The 19112-nt window shown below is 42.1% G+C and overlaps 1 protein-coding gene across 18 annotated transcripts in view; it reads right to left on the bottom strand.

Moving 5' to 3' along the window:
• The window catches only part of LOC125720870 (MAP/microtubule affinity-regulating kinase 3-like), a 57460-nt gene that overhangs the window by 30572 nt on the left and 7776 nt on the right, over positions 1 to 19112 (bottom strand). For 17 of the 18 annotated variants that reach the window (XR_007385584.1, XM_048996749.1, XM_048996747.1 and 14 more), the window contains 3 exons: positions 9115 to 9163; positions 2321 to 2386; positions 1083 to 1153 (listed from right to left, as the gene is read on the bottom strand). Coding sequence is in view for 17 of the 18 variants with exons in the window: in XM_048996749.1 (XP_048852706.1) it covers positions 1083 to 1153; positions 2321 to 2386; positions 9115 to 9163 (186 nt within the window). In the remaining variant the exon portion in view is untranslated. Of the gene's footprint in view, positions 1 to 1082; positions 1154 to 2320; positions 2387 to 8685; positions 8843 to 9114; positions 9164 to 19112 lie in introns of those variants that run through there. The other variant, XM_048996763.1, reaches the window with a different exon arrangement.

Here is a 19112-nt window from a genome sequence, read left to right as displayed (position 1 = left end):
ACCAAGATCTCTGAGTTGATTTTCTGATAAAGCCTGCATGGGCTGGGGCAGGGGGGTGTCGGGGGGACATTACGGCCACATTGACCGACCCACCGCACTTCCCGAAAACCGCAGAGGGAGCTGTGGGGCCCCGTCCCTGGCCTGTTCCTGCCACAAGCACAAAGGACACATGGTCACTCCTTATGTGCTTACGTGCTGTACCCTGAATCCTGGAGGAATAGAGTGAGGGGGGGGCAATTTCATCTCCTTACAGCTGCAAGTGCAAGCCTTTCTGCCCATGCTCAGCATGTCCCTGGGCCGTGGATTTTTTTTTCCAAAGACATTTTTAACGATTAATATACAGGGCCTGCAGACCTCAGAAAACGACTGTTCTACCACACCACTGCAGGACCAGGACCACAGACACCTCCTGATGAGCCAATCCTTTTAGATTTGGCTTATATGACCTTTTCAGATGGAGTACACAAGCTTTCTAGATACTGTATAGAGCTGCATCACACCAAAGCAGCCAAATGTAGCATATCCTGGCAGAACAGGCAGATATTCTAGTTAACACTCAGTTAATTCTAGTTAATCTCAGTTAACACCCAAGAAGTATAGAGCGGAATGATTCAGCAAACACAAGCTGACAGCTGCAGTCTGTGGGTGTCCCATCTTCAGCCATGAAGGTATAGTACTATAGGGACTTGCCTGACAGTACAGTGCAGCGTCTGGGCCATGACTTGAGCTGCAACTATTCTAACACCAGTTGGGTAAAAGCAGCCCGCGAGAACCCAAGCACTGCCCAGGAATTACTATATAAAGTTAATGAACATGGGAGGGGCATGATTCTCAACAGTGGGAGAGCAGAGGGCGGAGGTTCCATGCTGGAGAATAACATCACGGATTCCATTCTTCCACTGGTGAGCAGACTGACTATATACATACCCCCCTCACCAGGCAGGAGAGGCTTCACCCCAGCCTTGACACATGAAGGTCTCTGTGCCCTTAGGGTGAAGGAAGTGAGGTATGGACCAGGGATACATGGAAACAGAACTCTGACACAAGGCTAGGGATGGCCTGAAATGAGCACACTGCAGTACCTGTCTAAATTTAGCTCTGGCCTCCTTTTCCTTCAGCCTCCCGTGTGCGACAAGGTAGTCGAAGACCTCGCCTGCAAAGACAGAGAGTAGCGGAGCTGAAAGCCACAGCAAGGAGAGAGTCACACCATGTGCTGCTTCCCCTGAGTGTACCAGTGTCACCTTCAAGCCACTGTCGGGAGACACGTGATGCCCTCTCTGCTTGAGAATAATGAGCCTGGAAGGGAATACCACGGGTGACCCGGCTCCTCTACATCTCTGCAAGCGAAGCCTTTATGCCAGATTCCCTTGAATTTCAAGATAACGTCTCCATGTGGTCATGACTTGTTTCTGCTTAAAAAGCTCCCCAAATGACCAGCAGCCATTATCCTGCTGTCCGATGATGCCTTATCTTTAACACATGACTGCCGAAGGGGAAGATATTAACTAGAGGTGGACTATCTGCAGCAGAACAAGCAAAACTGCTGCTGGTACAGAGTGCAGTATGGAGTAAATGGAGAAGAGCAAGAGGAAGACTAGTTATGGAAGTAAGTGGGTCAGATTCTGGGAAAAATTTTTATGTCACTATAGACCCACTGCTAGACCTGCAGTCAGGGTCTTCTTGTGCTACCAGAAGCTCCTGATTGGACCTGCAGCTATGTTTGTGAGCTGCCAGAAGCTCCTGATTGGGGCTGCGGTATGTGCTTGTGGGCGTACAGAAGCTCCTGTTTGAGGTTGCTTATTGTGTTTGGGTTGCCAGAAGCTCCTCATTGGAGCTGCAGTTCATGGTCTCTTCAATAGTTACACCTTTCTCATACCTACAAATAAGCAAAAGTAAAAGCAAAGAGAATGCCTTCTGCACTAGGAGTGTCAAAATGACTTCTATAGGATAGACTATATGTATAGTCGTATACAGTTTGCAGTCCAATCAATTACATCAACTGGTGGTACATAAACATGAATTCCAGCGCTATAATACTGGATATATTGGGTCATAAAAGTTCAATGGGGTTTCACAAATATGTCACATTTCTATATAAACACCTCTGTCCCATGTAACCCCCCCCCCCCCACGTAACCCCCCTCCCCCCCACTCATGTATCCCATATCGGGGTCATTGACTGCATGTTAGCAATGTGCAGCATGACTCATCTGTCCTCCGGCTCAAATCATAACCAGACTGAGAAGTGTCCCTCCCCCACGCCCGCTACCCTATCACATCTCCGATCTCGCACCACGTGGAGATGGCAGTGTCACCTCACCTCCACTGGCGTATTCCATCACCAGGTACAGCGTCTTTTCTGTCTCTATGACCTCGAACAGCTTAACTGTGGGAGAGAAGAGGCGCAGAGGGAGGGGGGCACGGACAGTTAACTCTACAGGCAGCAGCAGTCGGTCTCAAACTCCGCAAGAGATTGAGAAAATAGGCTTTTCACACACACACAGTCTGAGACAATCCCAGACACTCCCCAAAGCAATATGCTTATGAAAAAGGAAGCTACTCAGCCACTGCTCAGCAAACCTTGAAGGTGCACGTGATGACACAATGAGCATTTTAGGCTGCGACAGCCCTCCACTTTTCAATTTACAAACTGGATGCGTTTCACAGTAACACTCATTACGACTATATGATTGCGTAAGGGCCTAAAACCCCCGACTCCAGGCGCACCACACACTGCTAATTTCCTCCTCTCTGACAAAAATAAAGCATCACTATTCCATCATACATTTAATCAGCCTTAAGATCATCGAGTCACATGAAACAGGACTGTGATTTTGAGACGAAGCACAATTCTTACACACTAGGGGTGTAAATAGTTGCCCCCAAGTCTATTTGATTCAACAAGCATTGGGGGAACAATCCAATGCATTGGAAATCTATTATTTAAATCACAAACACTACCATGGGAACTTAATTACACATTAATAATTACACTGTTACAAAAAAAGTACAATCTCAGAACATTCTTTTTTACTGCTATTATTACAACAGGGAGAGAATGCCAAACTACAACTGCACAGAAAAAAATAAAAATAAAAATCAGGCACATTAAAGAAGTACCTGATTTGGGGGTGGGGGGATAGTTTGGTACTGCTGACTTCGAATACTTTGAACTTTGAAGTTTGATTACAGGCCAAGATTAACACACTGGACTGGTACCGATATCTTATTCTTTGAAAAATATTAGTAGACGCCATTATGTAAACCATTATGTCGTACATGTCAAAGCCTAACATTATTTTTTAATTATCTAGCTAGTATGCTATCTAAGGTTTTTCACCATTGCTACTGTATTTTGAAAAAACAATTACTTTCTTGTGCTACCACACAATGGCATTTCCTAAAAGCATCCTAGCCCTCAGATTATCTTAACCAACAGAGAGAGTATTCTGTGCTACAAAACAGGGGTACATTTCCAAAAAGCATCATATTGCAAAGATCATCTGGTAGCGCGTTGTTTATGAATATTAATGAGCCTTTCCGTGCCATCCTGTGTTTCAGAAATTTGCATGCCGGTACGGCTACTTTGTGTGTCTATCTGCAACAATTGAATGCAAGAGTATGCAACTTGGAAGCAGAAGTGTGTTTATTTTACTCCTAAAAACTGACTTTACAGGTCATGCCACGTTAATAATCGATGCATCTATACATCCCTATTACACACTAATAAGGTTATGGGGGGTAAAGCCTATCACCACACCCAAACAGAATGTCAGAAAGGGCCATCAACAGCAGGGCTTTAAACCTGCAGAACAGCAGGATCTACTGTCCTGACACCTGCCATGCACATCTGTCCGTAGCATCACAACCGGGACAGCCTTGAGGCTGATGTGTCAACAAGCCCATACAAGGATTCATGGGTAATGCTGGTGCATTAAAGTAACGTCATTCACAGGCTTGTTTACCACTCAGAAAGTGCCCCAAGGAACTCAGAGAGACAGCCACAAGACAATATTCAGCAGATTATCTACGGGCGAGAGGCCCTGGAACCCCAGAGAGGATTCAAGCAATGACTGATCCCAATTGTTACTGGGTTCGCTCTTGACACACATCAATAGGGCTAACGCATTTGAAAGAGAAGCACAGCCAAGGAGCCAGCTGTCATCAGTGTGGGAGCCGTTCAGTGTTCCAGATTCACTGATTGTGTTGGGTTCACGTTTGATTTACAGAGGCCCTCCAGCGATCCCCAATGCCCAGAGAGTATGGACCTCAAGTTTCCAAGTACATTGCGATTCTCCAATATTATCAAAAACGCATGAGAAACATGTCTCAAATAAAGTGGATATAAAAAGTGTACACACCCCTGGTAAAATGCCAGGCTTTTGTGATGTAAAAGAATGAGACCATGATAGATAATTTCAAAACTTTTCCCTCCTTTAACGTAACTTATAACCTGTGAAATTCAACTGAAAAACAAAAAAAAAATCTGTCGAGGGAAAAAATATGAAAAATTAAAAAAAATTAATAAAAAAAAAAACATGCAATAAACTGGTTGCATAAGTTGCAGTGGTTGCACTCCCTTAAATACTTTGTTGAAGCACCTTTTGATTTTATTACAGAAGTCTTTTGGGGTACACATCTGCCATCAAAGTGACTCTGATTAACCCCAAATAAAGTTCAGCTGTCCTAGTAGGATTTTCCCGATTCAGTTGCATCCTAAAGTAAGAGCCATGGTTCGCAGAGAGCTTACAAAGCATTAAAGGGATCTCATTATTGAAAGATATCAGTCAGGGGAAGGGCACAAAAAATTTACACGGCATAAGATCTATCATGGAACTCAATGAAGACGTGAAGAAGTGGAGAAAATATAGGACAACAGTGACGTTACCAAGAACTGGACGTCCCTCCAAAATTGACGAAACGACAAGACAAAAAGTGGTTAGGGAGGCTGCCAAGAGGCCTACTGCAATACTGAAGCAATATGAATGCATGGATTTCTGGCAAGTACTGGGTGTGTACTACATCTAACTACAATCTCCTGTATTCTCCCTATGTCTGGACTATGGGGTCAGATCACAAGATTGAAGCCTTTTCTTAAAAAGAAAAGCATCCAGGTCTGACTACATTTTGAAAAAAGTACATCGTTTCCCAAAAGCATGTGGAAAAATGTGTTATGGACTGATGAAAACGAATAAACATTTAGCCCACAATTCCAAAAGGTATGTTTGGTGCCGGGGTGAGATTATGGTGCAGTGGTTAGCACTGTTGCCTTACACCTCTGGGACCCGGGTTCGAGTCTCCGCCTGGGTCACATGTGTGTGGAGTTTGCATGTTCTCCTCATCTCGTCGTGGGGTTTCCTCCGGGTACTCTGGTTTCCTCCCACAGTCCAAAAACATGCTGAAGCTAATTGGAGTTACTAAATTGCCTGTAGGAATGCATGTGTGAGTGAATGGTGTGTCTGTGTGCCCTGCGATGGGCTGGCCCCCCATCCTGGGTTGTTCCTTGCCTCGTGCCCATTGTTTCCGGGATAGGCTCCAGACCCCCCGCGACCCAGTAGGATAAGCAGTTTGGAAAATGGATGGATGGATGTTTGGTGCCAAAACCATGTGCATCTCCAAAAGAACACCATACCCACAGTGAAGCATGGTGGTGGTAGCATCAAGCTTTGGGGTTGTTTGTCTGCATATAGAACTGGGGTTTTAGTCAAGGTGGAGCAAATTGTGAATTGAAAGAAGAATTTCACCTTTCAGCACTACTATGACTCCAAGCATACATCCAAATCAATAAGAGAATGGCTTCACCAGAAGAAAATTAGTTTTTCAAAAAAGTTTTGGAATGGCCCAGCCAGAGCTAAATAGCTCAATCTTTGTCTCATCTGATCATAAAACCTTTCTCCAGAAGGCATCTGGCTTGTCCATGTTGGCAGCTGCAAAGTTCAGTTGAGCTTGAAGGTGTCAACTCTGGAGCAAGGGCTTCTCTCTTGGGCGGCCCTCTCTCAGTCCATGGCGATGTAAAATTCACTGTGGACACTGACACTGGTGTTCCAGCAGTTTCCAGTTCATGGCAACCTTGAGCCCTGGCGGTTCCTAGATTGTTCCTGAACATCCTAACCAATTTCCTTTCATCTGAGGGAGACAGTTTGGGTTTTCTTCCAGACCATGGCAAAGTGGTGACACATCAAAATAACTTCTACTTATGTACAATTGTTTGGACTGATGACCTTGGAATCTGCAGTTATTTAGAAATAGGTCCAAAAGACTTTCCGAACTTCTGTAAATATACAATTCTCCTTCTTAGACCTTCACTGAGTTCCTAGGACTTTCTCATCTGAGTTCTGGTGAATCCAATGACTGCTGTCAAACAAATCCAATTTATGCTGAGAAAGAGAAACTACCAGCTGCAGTCAGTCATGATCACTAACAAGAAGTCAATTGGCCTTGGCCTTGTCAAGTTAAGACATTCTATAACCTTCAGCAACACTTATTAAAAGATTTAGGTGAATGTATGTATATGTTTGAGCCTGTATGTATAATTTTGACCCAATCGCTGTCTCAAGCTCTTTGTTTTAGTAGTGATGTAGCATTCGCGAGCAATTAGTTCGTTTTTAATTAGACTTTTGCATTACTCAGAAATAACGAGTCATCTCTGTGTTAGAGTAACTGGTTTATTTTGTCTGGGCCATGCAAGTGCGTCATTCAGTTTGAACATCTGAAAAAGGCTCTTTCTTGAACAGGTCTTTTTACGAGCATCTGATGACATTTAGGCAACTGTCTGAATATTATTAATCTGAATAAAAAATAGCACATGCAATATGCACTTGTAAACATGGCAATTATTTGTTTTCCCCATTGCACAGTCAGCTATGAAACTAACCTACTGTCGATAAACTGGACATGACTGAGTGATCTCATTTTTGTAATTAACATAATAATAACAACTAATAACAATACGGAGAGGGTCTTGGAGCAACGGCAGGCCCTATCTGATGTCCTCTTGGCAGAGCGTAAAACACGGCATCTGGTTCCCTCATGGCAGGACCTAGATGTACTTGAGTCTATAACCTTGGCGTTACGCTCTCTGCAAGAATTCACTGATGCTCTTTCCGGGGAAAGCTATGTAAGTGTTTCATATGTTAAACCTGTACTTCATATTTTGAAGACATCAGTTCTTGCAGCAAGGGAAGATGACTCTGATTTAACCAAGACTATAAAAGCAAAAATCTTGGATTATATGATTACAAAGTATGATGACCCAGCAACACAAGAACTACTGGACATTGCATCTTTCATTGACCCCAGGTTCAAGGGCAACTACATTAGCAAAGAAAAAGTCAAAGACATGAAGACCAGGGTGATGTCATAAATGAAAGAAACAGCACAGAAAGTAATTAGGTTACACATTTTATGACATGCCTGCATACTGTAATCAGATGTTGCATTATCTGAATGTGGATGGAACATACCTATTTTTCATTGTATTGTAAACTGCCTTTCTGTTTTAGGAGGGAACACTTCCTGACAACACCGAGGCCCAAAGCATGGATCCACCCAGTGACAAGAAGGCAAAGCGATCATTGGGCAGTTTGCTAAAAACAAATCCAGGCTGCACTCCCACTCCATCTTCCATGCAGCTGGAACAAGCTGTTGAAGCTGAACTGAACAGCTACTTGCTGTCCCCGACCATTGTCTTGGTGGAAACTCCACCAGGTCACCTACCCAAAGCTAAGCAAACTAGCGCAGAAATATCTTTGTATACCTGCCATTAGCTCACCCTTTGAGAGGCTCTTTAGCACATCAGAGAATGTTGTAACATGTCAGAGAGCCTGTTTGAAACCTAGCAAAGTTAATATGCTGGTTTTCTTGGCCGAGAACTTGCCCTAAGGGAATAACTATAGTAGTAAATTATCCATTGGGGAATATTTTTTTATAATGATTTCGTCTTAATTTTTCTTGATTTAGTGGCCTTAATCTGTTTGTTTTCCTCTTCATAAATCAGTGCACCTTGTTGAGCACAGTGAAGTGGTTTGATTACTGTAATAGGATATAAATTGTCATGTTTTATTTATATTTAATTATAATTTATTTGTTTGTTTTCCCATAGATATTTTTGCTTAGGAGAGAAGATTTTAAAAGGAACCAGAGAAAACTATATTACAAATTTTATGTCTTGTATTAATGTTCTGTTTAATTGGTTAGGTAATCTATGTTCAATAAAAACATGCTCAGAATTTATTTTATGACTTTGTTCAATGGACTTAGGTTCTTTAATGTTTGTGGTTTGTGTTAGTAGAACCTATTAAAGCAGAAACATAGGAACTGTATACGCACTTAAGTATTTATCGCAAGTCATATCGTCATCGCAATACTGAATAACGTTATCGCACATTTTCCTGATATCGTGCAGGTGTACTTCTGACCACAACTGTAGAAGAACAAGAGATATGTGAAGTATATTCAGTGTTCAGGACATGAAACACCATTAGAAACTGGGAGCCCATTACTCTGTGATCTGCCGTTTAGCATTTCTATCTGCACCGACAGCTCTCAAGTTATTTGCATAATTGAGAACAAATGTCTTTTGGTTCTCTAACTGTGACCTTACTTCCATATATTCAGCCAGGATGAACAAAGGAAGGATAAAAAAAGAAAAATATAGGCCACTTGGTAATGGAATTAAACGCAGACCTTCCAGGGTAACAGGAGAGCAGAGACGAACACGCAGCTTTCAGCAGACCTGTACATCATCAGGGGCTGAAGAGCCAGGGCATCCCCTGCCGTCGTGTGGCTGGCCGGAAGTGACGAGCTTGGCACAGAGGACTGCATGTCACACAGAAACCCCCTCGCGGGCGAGGTGTCTATGTGGCATCGGCAAGTAAGCTCAGCTCAGCGACTAAAAATAGAAGGTGGGAAATTCTCCAGAGAATAAGTTTAAGAAAGGAGAAGGATTCACAATTGGAAAAACTGAACTCCATAACCCCTATGCATAGACTAAAAAAGGTACACTTATAAGCACGCAGTCTGCTTCTCGGAACAGAGTGTCACAGCAGCATTAATCACAGAACAGGCGCAAGCAGAGAACCATTACTGAAATGGAAGTCAAAAAAAGATGCTTACCGATATTTGGATGATTTAAAATCTTCATTATGCGCACTTCCCTGAAAAGCTGTGGAAGAGAAGGTAATGCAGATTAGAGCCTGATCACAAGCATCCTTGTGTGGATTAAAAAAAAAAGCCCTAGCAACCTCAGAAACAGTTTTAGACACATGGTTGTTATTTCAATCACTTCTACATCACAGTCACAACTGAAAGATCTAGTTGCATGTAAAGCAGTTAAACCTGCAAGAGCCTTGTGAGCATAAGAAACAGTGGGGCAGTACAGGAAATTTAAAAAATATTTGGGGGGCAACCTTTGCCCGCACTGTCTAAAAATGGGAGCAACTACAAAATTTTGGGGCACATTTTAAAAGCAGCAATTAAAGCATAAAGTTTGTTTTTAATGTAAAATGAGCCCAGATTACAATACATACAGTAATCACCAGCATGACTGAACAAAAACGATACTATCACTGGTTCAAAGGGAAGTGTGCAATCATCTGTATATGCATACAACTGTACAGGAGAAAGCAGGAGACAGTTCTTTCAAATGAAGTAGTTTATGGTCTTATTTTAAGCATCCTTTTGCTGTTGAAGGTCTATTAAAAACATTTGGGAAAATGAAATGCAGTGTTTTACAACTGTAAATACAAAGCCGGTCCTTTCAACAAAATAAAACAAATATTGCAAGTTACAATATTTTTATCCTGTGAGCCGTTCAATAATGTTTTAAAATCAAAAGAAACAAACATCAATTATTCTGTCTCCATCAACTCCACTATAAATTCCTGGACCGAAGTTCATGTGTTGTTTACAGCCAGGAAGAAGTACTATTGGTTTTAACACACAATAAATGGTATATCAATATAAGCAGAATTGTATTATCCTATATCTCATTTTGAAAATATATCAATATACGGTGAAAATTCGATACACTGCCCTGCCCTTGGCAACAGTGAAAGTTTTTGATGGGTGGGTAGCGAAGACATGGGTAAGCTGATGATCCATAGTCACTCCCCTAGCAAAGATCGGCTTGTTTAAGAATGAATGCCTATATAAAAAAAAAAAATATTGGCATCTGCCAGGTATCGTAACAGTGTTACATAGTAGTACATAGCTACAGTTATGTATGTACGCAGAGTAAATGAAAATAAAATGATGGCTTAATGTAGGATTAAGATATCGGTCAAAAAGGGTAAAAAAAAAAATTAAAAAAAAACATACAATTAAATTCAATTCATTTAAATTAAATTCAATTTCACAACAGAGTTGTCCCAAAGCTCTTTACATGGATGTGTTGCGATACATAACACATCATTAGAGAGAGAGAGACATAATGGGAAAAAGGAAGGAAAGAAATTAAATGAAGAAAGTCAGAAGACAATGGAGGAGAGGAACCGAAATCTCCCAAGTAAAGAGGAGAAAAAACTCTGGGGGTCCAAGGTTAACCAGCTGCTCAACCCAGGCATATTAACATTACTAAAAGCAGAAAAGAGTGGACATATATACATACATACATGCCTCAAAAACAGGTTCAGCTAACTTAGGCAGTATCCCGTTTTTCTTACTTTCAAGACATTATACCTCGGTTATTGGACTTTTTTCTGCATTTTCAACACTGTTATGGTGTCTCCGCTATAAAATTTACCAAGCAAGGACCCCCATATTAAAATTCACCAAGTGTTAGGGGCTAATTTTATTGTCAAGATTACAAAATAATACTATATTCCAAAAATATCATAGTATACCCTAAATAAGGTGAGACCCCATATTACTGCAATACCACCCAAGCCTAGTTAAAGACTCAGTGAAGATAAGCCATGATCCCTGAATTTTGCCTGAATGCAACCCACAGGATGAAACTGGGGCGATCTTAGAAAACACAGGGTAACTTCAACGGAGCAGCCATACAGTGAGAGGTATTTTGCCTTTCAGACAACAGAAGTAATCAGCCTATTGTTACGACAGAGAGCATGATAAAGCTATGTAACAGCTTTGGTGTGTGTGTGTGTGTGTGTGTGTGTGTGATGCCCCTCCTCCACCAGCTTCAGCAGTCCACCAGAAAGCTGCTCCAGTTAAAATGTGTGAAAAAGCACTGAGGCAGTTTCCTGAGAACATAAGATGGCAACTGCATCTCAAATTCTGCATTCACAGAACAAAAGGCCTGAGGGCTGCAGTGTCCTGGTGATTTTCCTGATGATGTCCCTGTTCCAAATGCATAACCCTGCATACCCAACCGAAATGCCAGATAAAGCCACAGATATGTACATCATGTAGATGAGAGACCGCATTTTTGAGGAGTGGTATAAACAGCCCTACTCCCAGCTTACAAATACAAAGGTGTCATAAGGAGGTCCCCCTCCGTGAGCGCAGATATGTGCCGTGCAGAGGACAGGAATATGAACAGGAAGGGGGGTACGGATGCAGAATACAAGATGACAAACTCTAAAATGGCTAGTCGGGCACGTTCATATAATGGATTTATTTTCAATGGCAACTTCCCTTGGAATCACCAGTTCATCTTTATCAGTTGGCTTAGCCAGAGCTGGTGTCGCGGAGAACGTAGTCTTCAGAAGCCTTCCCAGCAGCCTGAGCCCGAGTATTAGAATGACAAGATTTTCATTTCTATATTTGATAAGAGTTGACAAGATTACATCTCACCCAAGGCTCCCTCATGTATCCCAACCTTTTTTTAATACTAGGGGTGCATCAAAGTGCGCATTTTGACCAATAACAATAACTGATATGTTTTCTGTCTAATATCACCAATAACCAGAGATTTGTAGTGAAACAGATGTTGATTAGGTAACTTCTAAAGATCCTGCGAATATTTTTATTAGTAACATCATATAACACAGCCAATAAGACGTCAACAAAGCAGTGCCAACTTGGGAGTCCGCAACGAGAGTCTATGCGGCAAACTAACTGAAATCCTTCATCCTCCACTATGGAGGCCTTGATCATGGGACTCTGAGGGGCGATGCACCCCCCTTAGATTTTCAGAATAACTTTCTCTGTAAGAGTTGTTAATTAATATGTTGTATGCATATTACATGCTATAGTGCATATTAACCCTTTAGTGTGTTGCCCCATTGCAGTGAAAGGGGGGATTGGTGCTGTAGTCCTGCCACTCTCGCCGATCACTTAAGCTGTTGGCGGTATTTTGGCTTGACGCCAAAACCCCTGCAAACCTTCATGTCTGTGCTTCCTTCCAGGTCTCTCTTTTAGCCAGGCTGCCATAGTTACTTTAGTACTGCCGGAGGTTATGTGTAGGGCAATAACTCCATCTTCTCTTTTCCAAGCTGATCCCGAGCCGACACTACAATGCTTGAACCCTCACCTGGACTCCTTGGAGATAATTACATGAAACCAACTGGGACTGAAATTATATGGACTGAAATTAATGTCAATGTAAATACAGTTTCATCCTCCCCAGTTGCCCAGAGGAGGATGGGGTCCCCTTCTGAGTCTAGGTTCCTCTCAAGGTTTCGTCCTTGCCACTGTCACCTCAGGCTTACTTGGTGGGGTTTGGGCCGGTTATATGTAAAGTGCTTTGTGACAATGACTGCTGTTAAAAGCGCTATATAAATTTAATTTAATTGAACACTTGTGTTATTCTCAAAACTTTTGGCCACGTCTGTACAATGTATAGAAGTACTGGATGGATTACCTGGCAATTTGAAAGTTAATAAATATGTTATTACCTGAATGCTTGTGATATGTAGGTCTGAAGGTATACTTAGTCATTTATTGCACATTCCACTTGTATGATAATTTGCTAAATCTTTCCCAAACAATTAGGGGGCTACCTGTATTTCTGTATGTGTCTAAGGCTACGTTCACACTGCCATGCTGAAGTGACTCAAATTGGATTTTTTGCCTTAATGTGACGCAGACCTGATCTTTTCAGGGCTGTGTGGACACGCAAATCTGATCTTTTCAAATCGGATTTGTGTCACTTTCATATGTGGTACTAAATCGGATACATATCCGATTCGCGGCCATACGACCTGAATGTGAACGCTCAGATCAGAATTCATGTGGCTTTTTGCTTATACGCAGGCGCCGACATCATCAGCCTGCACCGGCAGGCTCGTACCCACACATCTCTTGGTGCAGCAGTTCCAGCAATAACTGCAAAGCCAGCCTCCTGACTTTTTTTCTCCTTTTCGACCTGCTCATGTACAGCTGATTCACTGTTTGTTGTCCTCCAGAGCAAAGTGCGTGAGCTACTAACGCCTCCATTTTTAATGCCATGAGTCGTCCCACAGATATGACGTTTTTTGCTGTTGGTGACGCAGTGAACCCGGGTAAAAACATATCAATGTAAAAGTGAATCAAAACAAATATTCTTTCTTGCAAATAAAAAAAGGTGCACATTTAGAAAATTAACTACACCTGATCTGTACTGTATTCACATTAGCAGCTTCCAGCTTCATATTACAACTGTGCAGCACAAATATTGTCTCAAAAATTACAAATCATAACTAAATAAATATCGAATATAGTGCAGCATTTAAAAAAATACCCGTATTTGATTTTACATCAACAACTTCTAGCTTAATACAGTATGAAGACATACATGCGCATACGTCATGGAGCTGCTTCATTTACCCATTTCTGAAAGTCGCTCGGGGAAAACACACACACATGTGCATTTGCTGCATTCATTCGGTACATGTGTGTACCAAACAAAAGACCCGTATCGAAATCTTTCAGTACAAATACATATACCGTTACACTCCTACTCTGCACCTCTCTCTTTATTATAATACGTCTCCCATTCCAGATTTATTCTCCTGTACTTTTTAAATAAAAACTATGCTTTGCTGTCATTTAGTTACCACTTAAATATTTACACATCAGGTAGCTTTTTATGAGTTTATCTGTTATTTTAATGAATACATTACATGAACAGGTTATGCTTTACATTACTGTTCTGCTGTACATTACAATGCAACACAAACACACAAGAAGATATCATCATGGTGGGAAAGCACATTTATACCTCCCTTTGCTGTCAGAGTTGTCATTGTTAATGTGTTCCCTAAATGCCAGCTCCTGGCAACTCAAGGATTAAATTGCATTAATCAGACTTTTCAGAATACCGTGGTTTTTCCCTCACTGTGTCGTTGTGTCTGGCTAACCAGAGACACCTCCCTTTGTTAATCAAACTATCAATCCCCAGCAAGGTTTCCACTTTCAATATTAAAAAATAAGGGTGGCCACTCCCCACCTTCCTAGGGCCACAAGGATAAAATTTGCATTGTTGGGAGCAAATTGTGTTCTATATCAGTTCAAAACCAAACATAGTACTTTAATTTTCAATATAGGGCAACCACACAATATACGGGACAAGTGCAAACTCTAATCCTCACATTTCCCAAAAGATACTGAAATGTTCATTTGTTTTCATTTTGAGACTTTGTCTCAGCTACACAGCAGACAAAGAAATGTGTGGAGAGGTCACAGCAAAGCAAACGACCAACACTTTGCATATGGGTGCATCCGTTAGGATTGAATGGCACTCCAATTCACAGCTCTTTTCCGGGTGTCCTCCCACATTCATATCCTCATCCAGGAGGGCTCCAATCCCTAGCCAGGAGGAGCTGCAAAGTAACCCTGCAGCCACAGGAAACCGGAGGCCTTCTACCAGCACCAGCATCTGAGCGATCACTGCTTTCCGGAAGCTGATTAAAGCCCCCTTGAGCTGTGCCTGCTGGCTTTGGTGGAAACTCTCATCCAAAGCAGGAGAAATGGCACAACACAAGGCAGTTATACAAGGAATCTATCATGGCAACAAGAACGGGAGCTGGTAACAGTACCCCTCATGCTTCAAAAGGGCTTCACCTAGTGCACCAGCAGTAGATATAAAGGTCTAACAAAAAAAATACGCATCACTCCACACTGAACAGCACAGCAATCAAGGGATCCAATAAGAGGATCCCTGCTTCCACAATGTTATCAACAGAGACACCGTTATTAATAATATGCGAAAATCACAGAGACAGACAATGTTCAAGCACATGGAGCTGCATTGCAGTAGACCTAGCCTGAGCAAGCACCCTTGAATCTAGGGGTGGGAAACTCCTTTTAAAAAGGCATTTCATCTTTTATAATATGACAAATTTATCTTTTTAAGAAACTCGAATATTAATTACAGTTATAGCTCATCATTGCGCAGTAGCCTAAGAGAGCTAAGCGCAACCAACTGTGATGGTGAAACTTGCAACGTTAACCTACTACAGCCTTAATAAGGAAAATGACAAGGGAGACAATTACATATAACAACACATTTTATTAGTTATGCAGGGGATGGAAATACCAGCAGCAAAAACAGAAAGTGGTCTAAATTGTGGCGTGAAATTAGACTATCAAAAGACTGACTTTTGCTGGTTGACACTCTGTCTACAGTATGTATGGGAGGTATTTTCTGCAAAAAAATAAAATAAAAAAATAAAAATACAATCTCCACTTTGCCATTTAGTCAAAGTCTACGTGCAAAAATCTTGCCAAACTGAAAGTTAAAATGAAAGAGCACCATCTGCATTTTAATTTTATACCCATGTATGAGTCAGATGTGAAAAATTAAAAAATTAAATTTTTAATTTTCCAATGTGACTTTTCATTCCCTACTTTTTCCAGGTTGACAACATGCAAATATGTGTTAATTGAAAAATACAGTGAGCAGAGCTATGGATCACTAGTGCGCTTCCTTGGTGTGTTTGCTGATTTCATCATCTTTGTGTTCCTTGCACATGCACATGTCGCACAAACTAATGGCAAAGTCATACGTGGCTTGTTAGAATCTGACACTGCAAAGAAGTAGCTTAGTCGCAGAGTCTTATTTCGTGGCTTATTCGACTGGTTCACTAATTATTTAACCATTTTCCATCAAGAGAGTCTAGCTGCAGACGCCTGTAGAGTGGTAGAGTAGAGTTCCACCGGAAACACATGATCTTTAAGGACGTAAAGTGGAGCTCTGTTTAGGGTTAGGATTTATTCACAGTGACATAGAGATCTCATGTTTCCTGTGGAGGTGACGCATTTCCGGTGGAACTCCACTCTACAGGCGTCTCCAGCTAAACCCATCTCCTTTCCATGGCTAGTTTCAGCCATTTTGGCAAGCTCAATGAATGTATAGAAGTCTGCCCCTAGTGGCAAATACCATATTCTATGTTAAGCAAAAAGGGCCATTAGGGAAAACTAAAAATGTGGAAACTTAACTAACATCTATCTTCTGTATGGACATTACATTGACACTAACATCAAAGAGGTTTTTAAGAATAAACTCTATAAAATTTCTAAGGCATGATCCTTACTGTCACTCCAGGGCTGAATGTCATATAGAACAATACAGATACTAAACAAGAGTCACTGCAGTACAAAACCCTTTATAACATTTAAGGTTGGATTCATTGATAAGCCCAGACCACAGTGAAAATATCATCCTGTGACTCTCCTCATAGCCCTTGCACCACACCACATCATATATCTCTGACTATGACAAAACAGGAACATAAGACTGGCTGCACTATGATAAAGAAGCAATACAAATCAAGTGAGGATTTATGACACACTGTCACTCAAAAGACAGCTCAAAGACACTGGGAACAAAGCGGGCTGCCTGTCCTTTAAGGAATGCTCCTTAACAGAGTCCTTGTTGCTCCTCCTGCAAGGCGGACAGCTTGCTCCCTGGTGCGCTTGCCAAGCCTGCTGTCGATGGGACACACAGAATCCAAAGCTGCGAGCTTGCCACAGATACATCTAAGAAAGAGCCAAGAAGCACTGGGTCACAGAGTCCCAGTTACATTTCTGGTCTAGTAGAAAGTCATGAGGCAGGAATCTCATATTAGCAGCTGAGTTAAGGGGTGGCCTTACGGTCCGTAAAACAGATGCCCATAGGTCCTGTGATGGTAGCTGGCAGACAGACTAGCTATTACAAAGGCTAGGTGGAAAAATGCGACCTTACTGCTGTAACGAAGATAAAACCAGAAGGGCATAAGCAGACCTTGTGATTGACACGGGCATGACAAAGAAAAAAAAGTCCCAATCACGGCAAAATGACCAGACAAAGATCGATGGCTGCTCCTAGAGTGGCACTTTGATCAATCTGACCTCGATTACAGAGCACAGGCACCAGCAGGAACCTCTGCTGTAACTGCACAAGTGCATGTAAACCCACTACACATGCACAGTATCTGGGAGCTAACAGCTCCAAGAAACACTCCTGTGTTCTGTGCAGTTTTTCACTACAGAGGTCTGCTAGCCACTACTACTGTCTGCAGGAACTGAATCACCTGAAGTGCCTTTGATGTCCCACACCCCGTCAGCCAGAAGAGTAGCAGGTACCTCAGAAGGGGAAACGGAAGCTGCCGTCACACCAAACCTGAGGCAACCAGCATGCAATTGGAACCTTAGTGGGAAAATCCAGTTTAGACCCCTCAGCCCACCATGTAATCACTAACAAATTTAACTGCTCAAAAGTTACCTTTGCCTACAAGACCTACACAAACTGCTGCAGGAAATTCAGCTCTGCTAATTTCAGCTAGTCCAGTTTATCTTACCACCTACACAAAACAATTTTAAGGCATCGACTCAAAAATCCAAATGCAGAACACAAAAAAATTAAATAAAACTATCTTTAGCAAAATGTATCTTGGGCGACCTCACCCTGATCCCAACTGGCCCAGCTAAATTTATTGTGGGGGAATTTAATCATGTCACCGAGCCCAATGCCAAGCCCAGAATTGGTATATTCTATGTGAAGGAACAAAGAGTTTAAAATTGATTTGTAAATATGCTTCTTAATTGCTGCTATTCCTGTGTATACACACTGTAAATATGAACATTCGTTCTTTGTTTTCTTTTTTATTGTGCAAAAGGAACATGCCAGTATAGTCATCTGATACACATCTTACTGACACGGAAAATGCTGGTTGGTGTGCAAATCAGAAAAAGAAAATAAATATTAAGACATAAAAAATATTATTAAAATCAATGACACCTTCCAACACGGACATTAAACATACACATAGAAATACAGGCAACCATCTATTTAGTGGGGAAAGATTCAGCAAATTGTTATACAAGTGGAATATGCAATAAATTAATAAGTGTAGTTTCAGACCTACATATCACATCAAGGACTCTGAATATTCCGGCAAAAACACAATTATTAATAAATACATTTCCCAGTGATCCCACCAATACTTCTATAAAATTGAACAAGGTGGTGAGTATGAGACGAGGGAGGATTAGGCGGACGGAACAGGTGATGAGGCTATCCAAGGAATGCTGTGCTGTCATTCAGACAGCCCTCTTCTAGCTAATTGTAGCTGAATTTGAACTATTATGCTTGTGGGGTCAGAGGGTGTGGCGGCAAAAACTCTGGAAGGGGGACAACGAGCCATCGATGTCAGAGACACAATCACAGACTCTTTCAAAGACTGAAAAAAGAAAAAGTCCAGGGAATCTGGGAAACCTGCCTGCCAATGGGATGGTGGCAGAGGTTGGGAGCAACAGTGCCAGCCAATCACAAGCGAACACCAGAGGGGGGCACCAGAAGCAGCACACGATAGGCCTGACCATGTGAGGACAGGCAGCACAAGCTGCCCAGCCCCCAGCGAGACAGTCGATTTTCATCAGATGGACGCAGGACAGATATATAGATGGATGGGAGGATGGAGGAGCAACGGAAATGGCTGCAGCCCACACAGCCCGGAAAGAGAGAGTGTGACTCGTGACTCATTGACAGACTTGCATGTCAGCTTCAGCTGAGGAGGCTGGGGTCAGGGTGTGAGATTGGGGGGGAGCGGGTCACCATGGCAACAAATCATGCATGCAAGGGGTGGTGGGGCACATGAACTAAAAAAGATGTGACAATGGTGGCATTAGTGACACCTGAAAGCACAACATCTGAGCCGGTGACTCCCGGGGTGAATCAAGAGAGTGGAGAGCACGGGCATGACGAGGGATGGGGGGGGTGAGCAAAGGGTGAGCATCCTGACAACAACAGT

This window comes from Brienomyrus brachyistius, unplaced genomic scaffold (assembly GCF_023856365.1).
Source record: "Brienomyrus brachyistius isolate T26 unplaced genomic scaffold, BBRACH_0.4 scaffold27, whole genome shotgun sequence".
NCBI classification, from domain to species: Eukaryota; Metazoa; Chordata; class Actinopteri; order Osteoglossiformes; family Mormyridae; genus Brienomyrus; species Brienomyrus brachyistius.
Note: the sequence above shows the minus strand (reverse complement) of the source record. Positions and strands in the feature narration are given on the sequence as shown.